Source organism: Bombina bombina, chromosome 10 (assembly GCF_027579735.1).
Source record: "Bombina bombina isolate aBomBom1 chromosome 10, aBomBom1.pri, whole genome shotgun sequence".
Classification (NCBI taxonomy): Eukaryota; Metazoa; Chordata; class Amphibia; order Anura; family Bombinatoridae; genus Bombina; species Bombina bombina.
The window spans coordinates 160,345,577-160,366,682 of record NC_069508.1 but is presented as its reverse complement, the minus strand read 5'-3'; the positions used below and the strand labels follow the sequence as shown (position 1 = coordinate 160,366,682).

General features: G+C 42.3%; 1 protein-coding gene across 4 annotated transcripts; it reads right to left on the bottom strand.

Annotated features, from left to right (window-relative positions):
* Nucleotides 1-1,323: 1,323 nt before the first annotated feature.
* Nucleotides 1,324-20,645, bottom strand: SSBP3 (single stranded DNA binding protein 3). 4 transcript variants are annotated; one of them, XM_053693436.1, is made up of 18 exons: nucleotides 20,383-20,645; nucleotides 16,828-16,900; nucleotides 16,449-16,510; nucleotides 15,386-15,470; nucleotides 11,555-11,644; nucleotides 10,825-10,902; nucleotides 10,506-10,565; nucleotides 10,342-10,408; nucleotides 10,137-10,213; nucleotides 8,598-8,677; nucleotides 8,464-8,512; nucleotides 8,291-8,326; nucleotides 6,786-6,849; nucleotides 5,211-5,281; nucleotides 4,670-4,748; nucleotides 4,032-4,060; nucleotides 3,240-3,341; nucleotides 1,324-2,443 (listed from the first exon to the last, which is right to left on the bottom strand). In XM_053693436.1, exons 1-18 carry the CDS (start codon nucleotides 20,436-20,438, stop codon nucleotides 2,414-2,416), a joined length of 1,188 nt encoding a protein of 395 aa, XP_053549411.1. In that variant the 5' UTR covers nucleotides 20,439-20,645; the 3' UTR covers nucleotides 1,324-2,413. The 4 variants fall into 4 exon arrangements, with proteins under 4 accessions (XP_053549411.1, XP_053549413.1, XP_053549410.1 ...); XM_053693438.1 differs by having other exon boundaries at nucleotides 8,598-8,653; nucleotides 20,383-20,644; XM_053693435.1 differs by having other exon boundaries at nucleotides 10,825-10,905; nucleotides 20,383-20,643.
* Nucleotides 20,646-21,106: the final 461 nt, after the last annotated feature.

The following is a 21,106-nucleotide window of genomic DNA, read 5'->3' as shown; positions in this document are numbered from 1 at the left end:
GGGTATTTGAATTTCATATCTATATTAAAAAGTAAGTTATAGCGCATCTTCATTGCAACAGATGAATTAAACTCCATCTAAAAGATCACTAACATTTGGATCCGTCTTAAAAAAGGGGAGAGTTTACCATCACTTTAAATGGCCTTTAAAACTGCATGCTCTGTATGAACCATAAAAATTAAATTTTTTACTTTAAATGTCCTGTTAATCTCCTTTATCTCAGTGTACATAACACAACACATTCTCTCTAGAGACTGCAAGGCACTTGCTCATTTACAAAAGACATCTTGCATATCCTACAGAACGTATGCCGCAACTTTTCAGTATAAAACTGCAACATTTCATTCAAACGGCAACTTTGAACATATAGACATGCAGGCTGGTAATGCAATTACAACAATATCCCAAAAACATGAAATATCTCTGAAATGCAAGCCCTATATACGATAAGCATGGGAAGTAATCATATCAACGCTTCCAAATTTACGTAACAAATAAAGCCCTGGACACTAATCAGCATGTCTGACAATATAGTTCTGTCCCTCTCATAAAGCAGAAAAGTTGCAATAAAAACTATATATATCTACTAGTTCTCTCTTCACCCCACACACTCCTCTTAACAGTCCTGTACTATCCTCTACTTTTATCCCTGCAGGCAGTTGTCCTCTGCTTCACAGCTGAATCTAGCCCCGCAACTGAAGTCTCTGATGACTGTGTGGCATGCTGGGAACTGTAGTTCCCAACCTTGCCATAAGAAAGATGCAGGCAGCTACGTTCTGTAGCAACTGGATAGAGGGCAAATTGTGGCAAGAATGGACTGTGTACAGCAATAGCCCAGGGTACACTTTGGTTCCAGAGTAATTTTTTCATTGGGGGGGAGAGACTCGAGACATAATCAGTAAATATATGTTTTCCACTTATTAGTAATAGACTTGCAAAAATAGGGGCCCTGGGTAAGTGGAAGGCACAACATGACCTTACTAAAGCCCAGGAATTTGGATAAACCAACTCTAAGGAATGATCATGAGTGTACTCGATATACAGGACATGGATAAACTAGATACATCTATTAGTTCTCATCAATTAAGAGTTTTAGTTGGAATGACTCACTAAACAGATGTATTCTCACAAGTTCTCTCCTCTATACCCAGCTAATTCATGAACCCCTCACAGCCTACCCCCAAAACTGTAACTGAAAACAGAAATTGGCGTCCTGCTGTGTACAAAGGTTACGTTCTTAACGTGGTGCAAAGCCAGTAATACTAATTACTGTACATTTATTACAGCTTGTGAGAATCTAATAAAAAGACACAATGTGCAAACTCATTTTGTCTGAATTTATTCCAGCATGGAGGGGAGAAATTATCCATTCCAAGCTTTCCCACAGTAAGAAGCATTTGACCGTCCCTTTTTCAAGTACACAATTCATTTCTCCTCTAACACTAACCCAGGAGGGTTGTTATGGGGGAAAAAGAAGAGACATCTAATAATAGGTTTAAGATTTGTTATCAGTAACTCAACCATCCCACAAATACCTTAAGTGGATGCAAAAAAAAAATCCCTTTTTTAATAAAACACAAACAGAAAATACTACAAACACATTCCTTCTTTCATTTAGAACCAGACTGGGAGGGAAAAAAAGATACAGTGTTGGCTATAGCTAATCGGCACAGGCTCTGGTGCGAAAGATTTTTTTTTATGAATGTCCACACCCTGCCATTGCCTCCTCACAGAAAAGAATACAAAGTAGGTTTCAATACTAATTAAAAATATATATTACCACCCAATAGTAGACTATGATCCTGTTAGTATCGCTTCTCGGGGGGGGGGAGGGGGAAGAGGAGAGCAAATACGGTTGTATCGAGTTTGTAGTTTTTCATGGCTCTTGCAGAAGAAAATAAAAGTCTTAGGTGTTTATACCAGAGGCTCAAGTTTTCAATGAGGTAAAGAAAGCAGTGCGGGCCGAGCCCAAGTACAGGTGACAAACGTCTGCACAGTGAGGGAGGGAGAGAACAAAACCACGGCTTGCAGGGCGAGATTGTCTCTTTGGAGGAAAAAATGTTCGGTTTATTTGAAAAGAAATAAACCCAAAGACACAAAATTTCCTATATCAGCTATTCTTTGAATATCACGTCACAGACACAGAACGATAAAATGGACACTGCAACAATCCATATGAAACGCAATGCTTCAGTCTGTCTCCAAGAAAAGAAAAAGTCTTTTGTACAGATCCTCGGAAAATATTTCCTCATCTTGAGAGCCTTGTCCTTCATGATTTATGGAAACACAAGCCTGTGCTTTTTATTGCATCAAGCTGATCCAAGGGGCTGTCCCGCGCACCTCTTCTTCCATAATCCTTGTGACCATCCGAGCAGCAGCCGAGTTGAAGTTTTTGTCAGAGTTTAGATGGGTGTCACACGCTCATCGTCATGGTGGGCGAGTACTGAAATACAGGAAATGTTAGCCGTGAGATGGAGTAGGAGCAAGGACAGTATATCTACAGCACAGCTTTTCACCAGGACTAATACTAAGTAAGATTTTATAGAGCTTTTAGGCTCAGATACATTGGTACAATTATGAAATTACCCAACAACCACTCTACACTTAGAAATTAGATTTATATCACCTACATTTATTCCCCATTCCGCATTTGTTAATTTGCACATTATTTCCCGTCTTCTCCATATGATTCCAATTTTGCCTTTAGAACAAAAACCTGTTGTTCAACCAGCTTTGTGCTTTCAGCCCTCGTCCTCTTGCTAATTCTCTGACAGATAGCTTAGGGTGGCCCACGGCAGTGCTCATGTGAAAAGCACCTGGGTACCCATTGAGAAAGACACATTACTCCTACACAACCAGGTACAGTGATGTACTAAACATTACAGAAGAGGCTGGTCATGCACGTTTATACAAGGATAATATTACGATTTAAGGAGATTTCCAACTCTAAGTCCTGGTGTCTAAATACATAATTACTGTTGCAATATTCATAACCCTGACAACACTGAATACATTTAACAACGTGGCAATAGATTGTATAAGAAAACGGCTATACATATACCAATGTTATCATTCTGAAGGGCCTAAGAATATTGTACTAAAACATTCAATAATTACTACAGGATCGTCCTCACATATTCAATCTTTGTAGTGTCAGAGCATAGCTGATCACTTTACCAACACATGTTCTCGCAGACAACCTTCCGTACAATCTTTAGCTTAAAAACATTCTGACTCACATTGTCATTTTGGAAGGAATGAAGGAAGTTTCCTCCCAATTCACTGTCATCTCGTGGTGTTCCTGGAGGGTTACTAATGCCACTTATGTTGCTTGGAGAATTCTGCAAGAAAATAAAACTCATATGTAGCTTTTGATTTCCTACAGCAATGCGGTTGTCCTAGAGTTCTTGTGTGCATGCGTGTCTGAGCCCTCCCAGGAGGGATCGTAAAGTAATGGTAAACGTCATTGTTTGTAGTTACAATACTTGTAATCATGTTTTCATATATTACCCCATTCCTTTGCCCATAACGGATACTCTCTTACTTCACTGACTATTGAGGCTGTAGCCAATCGTATTGTGTCCCCTTTGGTGTCCAAAACCAGGGGAGTTTTTACTTGTTGGATGCCAAAGGGGGCACGATACAATTGACTACAGTCTGAATCATCAGTGAAGTAAGAAATAGAGTAGCTGTTACGGGCAGAGAAATGGGGCAATATTTGAAAACATGAAAGGGCAATTATATATAAAAAAAAAAATGTTTACAAAGCCTTTCATGAATGAAGTTCCCATATTTTACTTTATGATTTCAAATATTGTAACTACAAATGAGGAAGTTTACCTTCACTTAAAGCCTTCCTACTGTCTCCAACACATGCAAGTAGGGGGCTTTCTCTGCGGCAACTCTCTACCTTAAATGCACCTTTCTGGGAAACACACTATTCATTTGTGCAGCACGTCAGGAGGTGCTTAGTTACATGAAGTGGGTGGGAAAATACCTGTTGCACTCATAACTGATAGTGTTTATCTTACCTTAGACAGTCCGTCCAAATCTCCAGATCCTAAGAACAGGAAGAAAAAAGAATATAGAATTAAAATATTAATTTTGAAGCGTCTGCATGCATATGGCATACAACAATTACTAAAAAAACACTATAATAAAATACTAGAATATGTAGAAAACCCCAAAACATTGTTAACTTCCTTGGGATCAGGAAACAAAATAGTTAATTTTGTAGAGTAAATAATATGCAAAGCAAACTGGGAGAAGCCTGTATGTGACATTTGCTCAAATTTATAAATCATGTGATTCTACATAGATGATATGTTAAATAGAAGAGAAAATAGAACAGGTAGTGTTTTATTCACTGGAAACAAAGTATAAAAATACTTTAATAATTAATTCCAACAGTATACTGATCGGAAAACTGGAAAGAAAAATTACAGCAGTTTAAAAAAGCTGAGGATTTGTGGCAATGAAATGATATTCTATCAATGTGCACGGGTGCTGATCTACAGAGCTTCTCGGCAATATCTAACTTCATATAATCCAATAAACTGTTATTGTTAGTAAGGCCCTATGTGTGAAATCATAATAGTAGCATTATTTTTTTGTAGAAAGTCGTTTTGCCTAGAACAAGTCTCTGCACTATTGCCCCAAGGCCACTTACCTAACGACCCATTCATATGATGTGGTTCCATGCCACCCATTCCGCCCATGGGGCCGTCAGAGCCAGGACCCATTGGGAACTAGGAAGAAAACACACTGGTTACTTCTGTGCACGTCACTTAATATGTGTAGGCAGCATTGAGTTCAGAGTTTTAATCCTCACACTGTTTTACCCTAGAAACACACTGATTTCAGCACTTGCAGATACTAACGTGAAGTAATTATTACTAAATACCACCTTCTCAGGCTACAACACTGATATGAGTGCCTGAGTGGGAGGTCTCATTGCTGCGTGTAACTAAGTACGTATGATTAACCTACAGGTCAGCCTTCTCTAACTGGCTCATAAAACCTGTGCTGTGAATAGCCCCATTCACAAGCAGTAGCATAACAAATTAGATAGTAAACCTATTGATACTGCATGTTAGTCACAACATACCAGCTGTGGGCACAGGGAAGAATCATGTGACATATACAGGCAACGGTTATACAAATCCCCCCCACTTTAAACATATGTCAAAAGGATGTTTGTGCACACTTACATTTGAGCGATTTCCTGTTCCTGGCCCGGGATTTATCATGGTATAAATATTGTCACTTGAGTTTGTTGACTCTAAATGAAAAAGAGAATCATGAAGGTAAACTATATTCCTTTGTTTTACGCCTCCTACTGCACTAAGCAATCTGTAGAATTCTGCTACAGCGGTGACACAAACAGATTTATACTGTCACATTAAAAGATATCAGGCAAAGAGCCATTATGAAAAAATGTCCCCTCCCCCCCTGCACACACAATAAAGGGTCCACATGTGTTATGTAAAACACAACAAAACAACTTGTTACCCCCCCAGCAGCAGGGGGAACGGCTGATCCGCACAATGACTCACTGACAAATAGCCTGACTGTGTGGATGTGAATGGGCCCCTGCTGTGTGTATTGTGTGTGCGACTACAAGTATACATATGTAAATTGTAAAGCTTAAAGGCACACTAAAGTCAATATTAAACTTTCAGAATTTAAACCAAGCATGCACTTTTACAAGCCGTTCCAATGTACTTATACTATAAAATTAGCTTCATTCAATTGGTTTCCTTTGTAAACCTAGCAAGGCCCAGGAGCGTGCATGTGTCTTTAAGGACCAGTAAAAACACTAGATTTGCATAATTAACAAATGCATGATAACAAGACAATGCAATAACACTTAGCCTGAACTTTAAATGAGTAGTAGATGTTTTTCTGACAAATTTCAAAGTTATGTCTAATTTCATCCCCCGTTTATCATGTGACAGCCATCAGCCAATTGCAAATGCATAAACAAATTCTGTGAATTCTTGCACATGCTCAGTAGGAGCTGGTGACTCAAAAAGTGTAAATATAAAATAAAACCTGCAAATTTTGTTAATGAAAGCAAATTGAATAGTTGTTTAAAATTGCTGCTCTATCGGAATCATGAAAGTTTTATTTTGATGTGTGTCCCTTTAAGAATTGCAACAAGGTTTGTAATAAAATATACTGCTGAAAACACTGAGTCCATAGAAAGTTAAAAACACAGACGTGCTCAAAAATCCTAGATTTACTCTAAGAAAAAAATACCTGGCTAGAACAGATTTGATCATTTTTGGCATGCACTGAATCATGAAAGTTACATTTTGAGTTTCTGTCCCTGTAACAAGGCGATGAGCAAAGACACTAACATGGGTACAGTTATTACTTGTAAACCATATTTAGAGTATTTATGACTTCTACGCCAGCTTAAAGGGACACTAAAGTCACAATTCAGACAGAGCAGCAATAAAAACTAATTTACTCTCCTTTTAATAATGTGCACACTTTCTGAGGCGCCATCACCTGAGCATGTGCAAGAGTTGACAGAACATGCGTTTATCATTGCTTGATGTCACATTGTGCAGGGGGAAGGGAATGTGGAAGTAACTTTGAAATCTGTCAGAAATAAATCTACTAATTTTAAATCCAGATAATTTGTCATTTTATTCTGCATTTGTTGATTATACAATGCAAGATCCTTTAATTGACAAAGTTTTTGACAGCGGATTACCATTGTTGCACCATAAAGCCAGGTTCTAGTACCGGCCATACTGGCCTGAACTCCAGCTTACCTGAAGGGCTGGGCATGATTGGCGTTCCGGGAGGTCCCCCTCCTCTCCCATCCCCAGGAGGTCCCTGCACAAGAAACACCCGGTTAGTACAGCCACTAGGTATCTCATGTGGTCTGATATAAAGTACAACACACAGGATAACCGGCAACAGAAAACAGGGATCGGACTGCAGTATCAGCTAGTAGTTATGGGGGCGCAAGCTGTAAGCAGTGGAACCTGACCACCAATCACAAGAGTCCTAGAAAGTAGTTGCATTCAAAGCTCAAATAAACGTCCAAAATGTTTTAGTGCATGTTAAAAGTAGACACAAGAGGTGTGTGAAAACCAACTTACACGTTTCAGGCTGCATAGATGGCTTACTCTTTACGTGTAAGATGGTTTTCACACACCTCTTGTGTCTATTTTTAACATGCACTAAAACATTTTGGACTTTTATTTGAGCTTTGAGTGCAGCTATTTTCTATGCAGCCTGATATAAACAATTGGTGTGAACAGTCACAACTCACATACCCTAGATTAGCTCTATTCCTCAGACTATATCATGTTTGCCTTTTTGCTGCCACAGAAGGCTACAGTAATGAACAGCAAAATGAAAACCCCTGTAAGGCTCCCACCTGTAAATAATACCTACCTATTACCAATACAAATTTTACACTTTGATCTTAGTTTAGAATTATTTGTGCTAATAAAAACTTAAAGGGCCATAATACCCAAATGTTTAAATACTTGAAACTGATGCAGTATAGCTGTAAAAAGCTGACTAGAAAATATCACCTGAACATCTCTATGTAAAAAAGAAAGATATTTTACCTCAAAAGTTTCTCAGTAGCCATATCTCATTGTAAAGGACTTCTAAGCAGCAAATCAGTATGTCTGTCCCGGGACAGCGAAAGGAGCGAGCTTTCGTGCACACTCATCTTATTTCCCTATTCAGTGTAAGGAAGTTTACAATGAAATCTCATGAGAGTTAAGTCAAATCTCATGAGAGTTAAGTCAAATCTCATGAGAGTTAAGTCAAATCTCATGAGATCACAGTAATAGTTCATGACCTCAGCACTGTTGATGCAGATTGGCTGCTGTTCATTTCTTCATTTATTTTTTTTACCTGCAGCTGGGAGCAGATGAAGTATAACTTTTTACACAGAACTTACTCTGCTGAGCTGAGGAGATTGTGAGGTAAATATCTTTCTTTTTTACATAGAGATGCTCAGGTGATATTTTCCTGTCAGCTTTTTACAATTATACTGCATCAGTTTCAAGTGATTTAGCATATGAGTATTATGTCCCTTTAAGCTTCACTACACAGGTCCTCCTAGTAAACCCCAAGACTGTATGCTTCCTGGAACAGGGTCTCTGTTGTATCAATACTTTAATCTCTGTAAGCAAGGGTCTGAGAGGGTCTTTCAATGCATTCTTTTCATTTGACTCTGAGTAAATACCACAGAGCATAAGCTTATAGTAAACTTCACAATTACACAGACCATATAGCCACACAGAGAACTTACCACATATGAACCAGGTGAGGACGAAGAATATTGAATCTGTAGAGAAGAAAGGTTGTGAGCTTCATTATACTACGTGCATCTGTTCTATTTCAGAATTAAATGTGTTACAGCACAAGAATGGAAGTGAATTAAAAGGTAAATACAGTGACACGTAGTCCAAACTAGACACTTACTGAATTAGCACTGTTGGGGTTCGGCCACGGTCTGCCTGCTCCAGGCCCCCTATACAAAGCACAAGAAGAATCTTGTTTCAGATCATTTTACAGAAAAAAGCTCAAGATCAATACTATCAAGAACCATTTCTTACATGTTCATTCCGGGCCCTAAAGAGTTGAGTGGAGGTCTCATTCCACCGCCGTAATTCTGCAATGACAACCAAGGATCAGACTACGGACAGAAGAAAAGCCCGAAGGGAAGGTGGAGAAAGCAAAAAAAGATGGGTTAGTAAGAAGGTACAAGGTGGTTATTATCACACACAGCAAATAAACACACAAGACCTATGAGAACCCACAAATAATCTGTTCAACAAGTCAGAAAAAAGCAAAACTACAGACATTTCCAGGCTGCACCTAACCTACAATGTATATTTTATATCACGCAGGCAGAAATAATGGCCGGACAAGAATGTGTTAAATGTTATGAGAGTAACGTGAAAAATATCCACTATCTCACCAGTTATTTTGTATTATAAAGGTGCAATACACACAAACGTACAGCTGGCCGAGTACACTAACTTGTGAGAATAAGGGGTACATTTTAAAAAGATTTACTTAAAAATAACCAGCACTTTACCATTTATTAATTAAGAAAAGAAAAAAGGAAACTTGAAATCTGCTTTAAAAGGGACACTGTACCCAAAAAATTATTTTGTGATTCAGATTGAGCATGACATTTTAAGCAACTTTCTAATTTACTCCTATTATCAAATTTTCTTCATTCTCTTGGTATCTTTATTTGAAATGCAAGAATGTAAGTTTAGATGCCGTCCCATTTTTGGTGAACAACCTGGGTTGTCCTTGCTGATTGGTGGATAAATTCATCCACCAATAAAAAAGTGCTGTCCAAAGTACTGAAACCAAAAAAAAAAGCTTAGATGCCTTCTTTTTCAAATAATGATAGCAAGAGAACAAAGAAAAATTGATAATAGGAGTACATTAGAAAGTTTCTTAAAATTGCATGCTCTTTCTGAATTACAAAAGAAAAAATTTGGGTTCAGTGTCCCTTTAATTAAATATGGCACAGAAAAACACTCATTGCTGCTTTTATTGGAAACCTTTTATAAGCAGCGGGAGTTGGATGTAGTGAGCAAGTTAAAGGGACACTGAACCCAAGTTTTTTCTTTTGTGATTCATATAGAGCATGCAATTTTAAGCAACTTTCTAATGTACTCCTATTATCAATTTTTCTTCGTTCGCTTGCTATCTTTATTTGATAAATACTTTTTTGGTTCAGCCCACTGGACAGCACTTTTTTTTTTTTTTTTTTTATTGTTGGATGAATTTATCCACCAATCAGCAAGAACAACCCAGGTTTTTCACCAAAAATGGGCCAGCATCTAAACTTAAATTCTTGCATTTCAAATAAAGATACCAAGAGAATGAAGAAAAAAAATGATACTAGGAGTAAATTAGAAAGTTGCTTAAAATGTCATGCTCTATCTGAATCACGAAAGTAAAAAATTTGGGTTCAGTGTCCCTTTAAGTGCTGCACATCGGTCTATGGGAAGCGGCATCTAAGTGTCACACAAATCAGGTTTCAGGGATTTTCCGTTACATTATGATTTAGGACAAATGGCGCCAGCTCTCACACCTTGAATGCCCAGAGCAGCAGATTCTATGGTACTCACCTGAGGCCCAGGGCCCATTGGACCCATAAGTCTAGGAGGGGTCATCCTTTGCATGGGGCCTCCCATGTTGGGGTGTCCTTAGAGAAGGAAACACAGAAGTGTTAAATGGATGACAGAATACACCAAGCTGTACTGTAACCTTACAGGGCGCGTTAAAGGGGTGACAGTGTACACAGAGCTGTACTATAACATTACAGGGCCTCACCTTGCTGTCTGATAGGATCCATGGAGTTTGGCATCATGGGCTGGGATCCTGGGACACTTCCTGGAGGCTGAAGCAAAACAGACAAAAAGAGATAAAGAACTCATCACAACCCACTTGTCTATTAGGGATGGAAAAAAAAAAATACATTAGGACTGAGAACATACCTGACTTCCCATCCTGATGTGCGGTCTGGGGCCACCAGCAAAACGAGGTGACATGAAATGCTGCAACATACGGATGATGACATTACTCTCAGCGATAAGTACATTCCCACAAATGTAATTGCATTGCTACACCCCACTATGGACAACACAAACAAACATGGCTCTACAAAGACTCACAGACATTGGCTGACAGAAACATGACCCCTAGCTGAGGTGCTGCCTGCTGGGTATAAATGTGCAGACCTCAGAATGAGGCACCTCCTGGAATTGCAATGAAGCCAACACAATGCCCAGACAAATAAAGTAAAGGACCACTAACCTGGCTGTGCGGCCCCATCATGTTAGGATTGTGAGGAGGTGGCTGTGAGTGTGGGGAGGGCTGGGAGCCCGGAGGGCCCTGCTGAAAAAGAGAAAACCTTATAAGTATTTAATAGCAATATAAAGGACACTCTACAGCGGTGTATGTAAAAGAAGTGAGGTGCCGCTGTAATACTGATCACCTATTCTGTACATTTGTCAAAGGGTTTCTTAACCCTATCACTGCCAGAGAGCTACATCACACTGCCGAGCAACATACAGCTGCATTCTCTGGTGACCAGGCATGCATTGCAAACTCAGACTCCCAACTCCAATCAATAAAAAAAGTGCAAAAAGCTGATTATACAGACCACAACGTACCCTAAGCAGGTCAAGGTTTATGTAAAAGCAGCGCTCATAAGAAGAGGGGAGCAAAGGGACAGTGTACTGGGATTTTCTTCTCCTCTTTAATGTGTTCCCAGTGACCATTAAACAAATAGCTAATTTATCTTTATTTATTTTAAATAGCTGCTTTTGCCAGTTTCCCCACCTATACTAAAAAAAGTCATGATATTTAGTTCTGGCGAATCCACCCTCCATTAGATGATAGATATTTAGAAAACCTCTGCCAGAACAGGGTATGTAATATCTTATTAGTAGAACAAAGAGCAGACCCTGACCCTGACAGGCTGTTAACAAAAATAGCTAACCAAATGCAAGTTCCAAGACTCTAGTGTAACAAATCCACTTACCTGAAAGAACCCGGGTGGGATAGGCCCCCCTGGCATGCCGTCATTGGGAGGAATGTTCCCAAGCACTGGGCTCGGAGCGGCGGCTGCACTCTGTGAAGAAAAAAAAAAGAGCGGGTTGTTACCAAAGGTGAAAGAAGCTGCTAGAAGGATCCATCTCATGACAAACAATTAGCTGCTGCACACATTCCTTAGTATTAAGGAGCATTATACACAAAAATTGTGCTCAATGACGTTCACCGGAGACCCCAACACTCACTTTAGAGATAGTGGTGAGACAGCCCAGGCATAGAGATGGTACTACAGAGCCAAAATATAACATGTTAAAGAGTTATATTGTTATTAGCCTAATAAACACAATAATAATAGTGTTAGTCCAGGTCTCCTTAATCATACACTAGTTTATTTCTTGCAGGTAAGAGCAGATATTATATGTGCAGCATAAACAGTTGTCATGGTTATTGTGTCAACATTATGCGCATTTTAAAACCAGCTATAAAAAAATAAAATTAATATTCATATCAATCAAGCAATTGGTTACATCTACTTATAAAGCTTTTTCTTCTAATAAAGGTAAAATTAAAAAGGTTTACACTGTTCTTTAAAAGGGGATGGTAAACACCTTGTACTTACAAGGCATATCAGCCAAGTACCAACATGAATCTTTTTACTGCAATTGTTTTTCAGTAGGCAAACTGCGCCCACCATTGGCGTTATTTGGAGAAGTTTTAGGCTGCAGACAAGGCTAGCCACAGTCATAAAGTTAGTATAAAATGCATTGTTTTGTAGCAGTTATCTAATAAAGTCAATTAGGGACAGATATATAGCAGATTTAGCTTTGAGAAGTCAGCAGGTGCATTGCAAGCTAAATTACATTAAAAGGGGACAAAATAAATAATGGATGTATATTGTGCATCAGTTTTCTCATTGCAGATACATTTTATATAAAAATCTAAACATGTTTACTGTTCCTTTAAGAAAGCTTTTCTAAAACCAGAGGAAAAATTACCCCATGAAGCATCTGACAAACAGATTATCTACATGACATCCCAGAACTCAGTAAACAGGACATGTGCACATGTATTTAATCTAAACCAGTTCTGTTACCTCCAGCTCCTTAGAGAACGTCATTAACTGCCACTTCAAGTTTGACAGGTTCTGCATTAAGAAAACTCAGCCCTCTCATCTCTCAGTGTTTACATGGAAGGAAGAACCAAGCGTCACATTGCTGGAGGACGACGTGAATGGTATTTCTCATATGAAGCGTTTTGCTTCTCTTAAAGGAACACACTAAAGACTAAATACACTTCATTCTCCTCCCTTTAATCATGGTACTGCTATTATGGAACCTAAGTTACGTTGCAGGTACCTAAGGGGGAGTTACTGGAAATATGCAAACACATCAGCACTGAAATATAGTGAAAGCTAGATTTTAACATAGCGGCCACCTGTGACTAAAGGGAGGCAGGGAATAAACGCAATACATTGCTTATATAATATATTTACGGTTTAATGTTCCTTTAAGTATTTTCTCTCTCTTTTTGCCCACACAGTTGGATGTAAACAAGAGCCATATAGTAAGTGTGGTGAGATGAAAGAGTCAATGTTTAAAGACAATAGCAATTATTATAGAGCCGAGCACAATGGTGTAAATCAAAAACTTTGTGTGTGTGTGTATATATATATATATATATATATATATATATATATATATACACATACACACATTTTTTTCATGCACCTGTGGGAGCTAAGCCCTATGTGTGTAAGAAAAATAGCTTTTTCCATGTATTTTACCCTAAGATAACTATTTTTTCCCTAAACTAGCAGGTTTTTTTCATGGCTGGTAAACTATAGTGATATTTTTCTACCACAGCCCTACACTAGGGCCAAATATCTAATTCCAGATAAAACAGATCCATTAATGTAGCATCACAGCAAACAGAAGTGATCAAACAAAGATAAAAGTACAAACGCCCACAAACTAAAAGACAAATGTAACTTTTCATCAAATCTTAAGAAATTCAAAACATTGTATTGGATTCCCTTCTAGCTGAATCAGCAAGAGCGAGAGATGCTGGACACCTTAGGCTAACTTGCAATAAACAGCCAGTAAAACACTAAACCAGAAAAATGTTACACCCAAATGGAGAAATAAACGCTGGAAAAGCAACAGCGAAGCAGAGTAGGCACCTGCCCGTAACACAGATACAGTACCTGGTAGCACAAGGGATGTAAACCATACAATATTCAGCATATACATGCATGTTCTAATCAAGGGCACTTGAGCACTGTGATATTAAGACATAACACGAGAAATCACTTTCAATCAAAGGCACAGAAATGTCAGAGAATTTGTGCAGGAGCAGCCCACTCCAGGCGTCATTTAAATGGCCAGTAAACCATTTGTGATGTAAAACTGTGGCCCAGAGCCGTCATGTGCTGGACTTAATTGAGACTGAGAGGGTTAATTCCTCACATAACATAGTGCCTACCTAACATATAGTATAGTAGAGACCCATTAACCCCCAGAAACAGACGACCCAGCAGCCACTGCTAAGTACCATGAGGTGCTCTCAAAACCCAGGAGGCATGTCAGGTGGCACAATGCTTGGCATCTTTGAAGTAAAATTGTATTTAAATGTTATATTTTGTAAAGGAAAGACAAGCATAAGTGAAAAAAAATACCTAGGTATCTGTTGTTTACTGCATTATTCAGCGCAGGAGCACTGATTTAAAAAACAAATCACTGCCCTATAATTCTTTCCATCTCCCTATCTTAAAGTAATAAAGTTTATTTCTTATGTACTTTTGATGTAACATATGAAGGTTCTTTAAATAAATATACCTCTGCCATGTTTAAATAGTGCTTTCATATAAGTAGCCAACGAGGCATCAGCAAGTCAAGAAACCATCTTCCACCTACAATAAACAACAACGTACAGACCAGTGTGTGCGACAAGATCTGGTCTATCGTAAAATAAATAAAACACACTGACCCATGAGCCTTTATCCCTGGCAAGTGCATTCTGGTAAAAATGCACACCAAATGGTATCTGAACGCTTTTAGGTAAGAAATCTTAAAATGGAGGTCAGACCATATGGACAAGATTTATGACTCTTTGTGTAAGACCATATGGGATTTTATGACCCAGGGGAGGGCTGGCTGTTACGTAGCTGGGGGTTGCTTTTATGAATGGTGGGAAGGCTTAACTGCCAGGGGTGTCTCTCTGGATGGTCACAAGAGGACATAAGGTCTTTGCAGTCAAAGCTCCCCCCAGGTGCATCTACATGTTACCATCTCATTAAGTAGCCAAATTAATCAAACATCAACCCCACGTATATGCACCAGGAGTTCTACAGCTGCAGGTTTGTGACCTCTGACATCTGCATTACAATGTCTTCCTTGCTCCCCAGACTGACTACAACAAAACAATGGAAGGATTCCATTTTCTTTATCCCTATATTGTTCAGTTTATGGCTACCTGTTTGTATCAGCAGCCTTATTGAGCAATCACAAGGTTATATAATTGCAGGTAACCTACCACCACAATTGTCCTGTTTTATTTAGACCATTTTTGTTGGCTAAACTAGGCTTTAACAAGCACATACACAAGAGAGTAAACACGCAACTCTGATTAAAATAACTTTACACCGAATTATATTAGACATAACAAATGTACAATTATCAGTCTCTTTGTGATGACCAGTTGGCCGCGCTCATCGCTGACTCTTACAAAAGATGATCTCATTGGCCACTCTCACGCAATCCATTTCGCCAACCAGCAATACCAGGGAATCCTAATCCCGCTCCCCCCCAAACAGGCTACTCACATAATCATGGAAAGCTTTCGCTTCACTTGAATGTTCACAGGTGTCTCTCCTCTCTGGCGCTGCACAGTACAGGTCCCAGAATACACTGAGGTTAAACGCAAAACATAAGAGAGTATGACACATAAGCATAGACACATGACTGGATAACTGTGGTGAGGCTCAGAGAGATGAGGAAAAGGTGAGACAGCAAGACGGGAGGAAAGAAAGAGGTGAGAGTACAGGGGTATAACAGGAACAGATGAAAAGGGCGGACAGTAATTACCTTAGTAGTAGAATTATAAACAAGGTAAAAAAACACAAAATGAAACCCCCATTTGTTTAATCAAACTTACTGAAAAAAGCACATGGTCTCATCTGCTTTTCCTACAACGTATATATTTGATAAATGCACACCCTCAGAGTGACGAGTGCATATGTAAGTATGTCCCAGTTTAACTGCTCCTGCTATGTCGTGATTACCCAGAGCAGTGCACAAGCTCATTTACATCTGCCCTTTAATTGGCCAAGAAGACCAGGTATACAAACATATGCAGAAGTACTTTCAAAGGGTGACTGATTTAAAGGGACACTAAACCCAATTTTTTTCTTTTGTGATTCAGATAGAGCATGCAATTTTAAGCATCTTTCTAATTTACTCCTATTATCACATTTTCTTCATTCTCTTGGTATCTTTATTTGAAATGCAAGAATCTAAGTTTAGATGCCGGCCCATTTTTGATGAACAACCTGGGTTGTTCTTGCCGATTGGTGGATAAATTCACCCACCAATAAACAAGTGCTGTCCAGTGGTCTGAACAAAAAAATAGCTTAGATGCCTTATTTTTCAAATAAAGATAGCAAGAGAACGAAGAAAAATTGATACTAGGAGTAAATTGGAAAGTTGCTTAAAATTGCATGTTCCATCTGAACCATGAAAGGAAAACATTTGGGTTCAGTGTCCCTTTAAATGATTAAAAAAAATGTATCAAAATCTTTTGCATTGCAGGAAATAAGTATTCTAATGTGTGTGTATAATATACACCATATTATGCCTCAGATTATCAGCCCACTAGTGACCACTCACCACCACCAGGAATGCAAGAAGCCTGGAGGTTCCCCAAGGGTTATATTCTTCTCCCATCGTATCTAAAATGCACAGGATAAAAAGAGAGTTATCTTGGGAACATCATGAATCAGAAAAATAATGAAAAGAGCCAGGTCAGAGGAAGACAACAAACTCAAACTCATACAAAACCAGTATCCTGTAATTCTACATGTTATATAAAGATACCTGCTCCCCATTAGAAACGCTCCCGCCCCTGCCGTTCTAAGACCTGTCACTCTCTGGTTTATCGTGTACCACCTTATACTCAGCCCAGACAAACAAAACACACCAACGTTCCAGTACAAGAGGCAATCACGAACAAACTCAGTTTTGTACCCATATATAAACACGTTCTCACCTCAGACAGGAAAGTCTGTGCAGATTTCTGGGCCCCAACATGAAGCAAATATTCATAAACATAAAGAGCGAGCCTAAAGGTATAATAATAATAAAAATACATTAAAAAAGTGAGTTACAGGATACATACTGTAGCGGAACAGGGATAACAGCATGCAGGGCAAGAGCTGGAGATAAGGAGCGGCATGAAACACAGGACCAGAAAGACATAAGGGAAAGGGGGCTGCTGTTAAGGGGAACAAACAGGAAAAAGGCAGACGGGCAGGAACCATGAAGACATCAGTGAAAGAAAAAGATGGGGAGAGGGTGCACAGAGCAGGTGGAAAAAAAATGGGAAAAAGGGTGTGCAATACACGAGAGGAGAGACAATAAACAGGTTACAGGGCAACAGAAGAAAGAGGGTAAAGTAGAGGAAAGAGACAAGAGCAAGAGCCCCTCAATATAGACATGGACAAGAAGGTGCTGTAAAACAAGACTAAGAGTAGGGCCGCGCAGGGCAAGCAGGCGACAGAGGGCGCCGCGCGCAGGGCAAGCAGGCGACAGAGGGCGCCGCGCGCAGGGCAAGCAGGCGACAGAGGGCGCCGCGCGCAGGGCAAGCAGGCGACAGAGGGCGCCGCGCGCAGGGCAAGCAGGCGACAGAGGGCGCCGCGCGCAGGGCAAGCAGGCGACAGAGGGCCCCGCGCGCAGGGCAAGCAGGCGACAGAGTACAATACACTTTGTGACTGGCAGAGAGACAGACTGTGATACAAGGTGTATGTGAGAGAAAGCCGTGCATTGTGTAGGGCCGCGCAGGGCAAGCAGGCGACAGAGGGCGCCGCGCGCAGGGCAAGCAGGCGACAGAGGGCGCCGCGCGCAGGGCAAGCAGGCGACAGAGGGCCCCGCGCGCAGGGCAAGCAGGCGACAGAGGGCCCCGCGCGCAGGGCAAGCAGGCGACAGAGGGCCCCGCGCGCAGGGCAAGCAGGCGACAGAGGGCCCCGCGCGCAGGGCAAGCAGGCGACAGAGTACAATACACTTTGTGACTGGCAGAGAGACAGACTGTGATACAAGGTGTATGTGAGAGAAAGCCGTGCATTGTGTAAGTGTTATAGTGTGCACGCGAGGTGAGCGCTATAATATACATGCATTGTGTAAGTGTTATAGTGTGCACGCGAGGTGAGCGCTATAATATACATGCATTGTGTAAGTGTTATACAGTGTGCACGCGAGGTGAGCGCTATAATATACATGCATTGTGTAAGTGTTATACAGTGTGCACGTGAGGTGAGCGCTATAATATACATGCATTGTGTAAGTGTTATACAGTGTGCACGCGAGGTGAGCGCTATAATATACATGCATTGTGTAAGTGTTATACAGTGTGCACGCGAGGTGAGCGCTATAATATACATGCATTGTGTAAGTGTTATACAGTGTGCACGCGAGGTGAGTGCTATAATATACATGCATTGTGCAAGTGTTATACAGTGTGCACGCGAGGTGAGCGCTATAATATAAATGCATTGTGTAAGTGTTATACAGTGTGCACGTGAGGTGAGCGCTATAATATACATGCATTGTGTAAGTGTTATACAGTGTGCACGCGAGGTGAGCGCTATAATATACATGCATTGTGTAAGTGTTATACAGTGTGCACGCGAGGTGAGCGCTATAATATACATACATTGTGTAAGTGTTATACAGTGTGCACGCGAGGTGAGCGCTATAATATACATGCATTGTGTAAGTGTTATACAGCATGCACTTGTGAAGTGAGCGCTATAATTAACATGCATTATTTAAGTGTTATACAGTGTGCAAGTGTGAGGTAAGCGCTGTAATATACATACTTCTTGTTTGTTTTACTATGTTATTGATGCAGGGTGTTTGCAGGAGCTGCATAGATAAGTTAGCCTTCACAGCTGTATGTATTTGTATGCAGGTATGTGTTTCTGTATACTGTGCATTCAAAAAAAGGAAGATGCAGTGCAGAAGGGGACATAGATGGGGCACAGGAGAGAAAAGACAAGGGGTTGTGCTGTGTGTGGGGTCAGATTGACAAAACGATGCAGTGTGATGGGCAAACAGGTGAATGTGGAAGCAAAGACAGATGGACAAGAGGATGCAACATGGGGAGGTAGCTAAAAGTGGAGTTTTAGAAGGGGAGAGACAGACAAGGGGCTGCGGCGCTAGGGCGGGACAGGTCGGACAAGGGGCTGCGGCGCTAGGGCGGGACAGGTCGGACAAGGGGCTGCGGCGCTAGGGCGGGACAGGTCGGACAAGGGGCTGCGGCGCTAGGGCGGGATAGGTCGGACAAGGGGCTGCGGCGCAAGGGAGGGACAGGTCGGACAAGGGGCTGCGGCGCAAGGGAGGGACAGGTCGGACAAAGGGCTGCGGCGCAAGGGAGGGACAGGTCGGACAAAGGGCTGCGGCGCAAGGGAGGGACAGGTCGGACAAGGAGCTGCGGCGCAAGGGAGGGACAGGTCGGACAAGGGGCTGCGGCGCAAGGGAGGGACAGGTCGGACAAGGGGCTGCGGCGCAAGGGAGGGACAGGTCGGACAAGGGGCTGCGGCGCAAGGGAGGGACAGGTCGGACAAGGGGCTGCGGCGCAAGGGAGGGACAGGTCGGACAAGGGGCTGCGGCGCAAGGGAAGGACAGGTCGGACAAGGGGCTGCGGCGCAAGGGAGGGACAGGTCGGACAAGGGGCTGCGGCGCAAGGGAGGGACAGGTCGGACAAGGGGCTGAGGCGCTAGGGACAGGTCGGACAAGGGGCTGCGGCGCTAGGGAGGGACAGGTCGGACAAGGGGCTGCGGCGCTAGGGAGGGACAGGTCGGACAAGGGGCTGCGGCGCTAGGGAGGGACAGGTCGGACAAGGGGCTGCGGCGCAAGGGAGGGACAGGTCGGACAAGGGGCTGCGGCGCAAGGGAGGGACAGGTCGGACAAGGGGCTGCGGCGCAAATGAGGGACAGGTCGGACAAGGGGCTGCAGCGCAAGGGAGGGACAGGTCGGACAAGGGGCTGCGGCGCAAGGGAGAGACAGGTCGGACAAGGGGCTGCGGCGCTAGGGCGGGACAGGTCGGACAAGGGGCTGCGGCGTAGGGAGGGACAGGTCGGACAAGGGGCTGTGGCGCAGGGGAGGGACAGGTCGGACAAGGGGCTGCGGCGCAGGGGAGGGACAGGCCGGACAAGGGGCTGCAGCGCAAGGGAGGGACAGGGGCTTAGGGAGATAGAGGAGCTATATTGAGAATAGAGCTGAGGAAGGGGTGATAAAATTAGGCAGGACAATAGGGATTAGGGGGTGCGTTGCAGAGGATAACGCAGGGCGGATCATGGTACTAAGGGGCACAAAGGGACAAAGCTAGAAAATAAGAGGCCACAGCCGGGGCTGCCCGGCTAACAGTTATAGATATGGGGACAAAAGGCCGGTTACACAGGGACAGGCTGTGAGAGAACGGGCGGCCGTTTAGAGTAGCGAGGTGCAGCCGGGGGTAGATCGCGGTGGAGCCAGGTACAACCGGGAATAGTGCGCAGTGTATTGGGGGAGGCAGATACTCTATACCGAGGCCTGCTCCGGTACTCACTTCTCCCGGGCCTGGCCGTCAGACGGCGCCGCTCCGCTCTTCCCCTTCCCGAACATGTCCCACTACGAGCGGCCCGGGATGTACTGGCCTCAGGAGGGACCTAGCATGGCGGGCTGGGGTGCGAGTGACTCGTCTGCTGGGATCCCGCTCTAGGTCTAACAGAGTCCGGCCTGTATGTGTGACTGAGCCCCGCTCTGTGTGTGACTGAACGTGTCCGGGAGGAGGAGCCCGGCCCTTCCGCTGCCCCTCACCCACTGCCCGGGCACTGCAGGGAGGGGGCGCGCACACGGCCTAGTAATGTGTGTTATACACAGGTACAGACTGCCTAGTAATGTGTATTATACACAGGTACACACGGCCTCGTTATTTGTTATACACAGGTACAGACTGCCTAGTAATCATAGTTGCCTGTTTTATACACAGGTACACACACCCTGGTAATGTGTGTTATACACAGGTACACACTGCCTAGTAATGTGTGGTATACACAGGTACATACTGCCTAGTAATGTGTATTATACACAGGTACAGACTGCCTAGTAATGTGCGGTATACACAGGTACATACTGCCTAGTAATGTGTATTATACACAGGTACAGACTTACTAGTAATGTGTGGTATACACAGGTACAGAGTGCCTAGTAGTGTAATGTATTTTACACACAGGTACAGACTGCTGAGTAATGTGTGTTATACACAGGTACAGACTGCCTAGTAATGTGCA

Bases quoted from the DNA above. Each gene is read 5' to 3' on its own strand.
- SSBP3 (XM_053693435.1), bottom strand. From the start codon at position 20,438: ATGTTCGGGAAGGGGAAGAGCGGAGCGGCGCCGTCTGACGGCCAGGCC. The intron at 6,850-8,290 runs GTAAGTTCTCTG...TTTCTTGTGCAG, and splicing joins CCTCACCTGGTTCATATGTG to GGACCTCCTGGGGATGGGAG. The intron at 5,282-6,785 runs GTAAGCTGGAGT...TTTTTCATTTAG, and splicing joins AATCATGCCCAGCCCTTCAG to AGTCAACAAACTCAAGTGAC.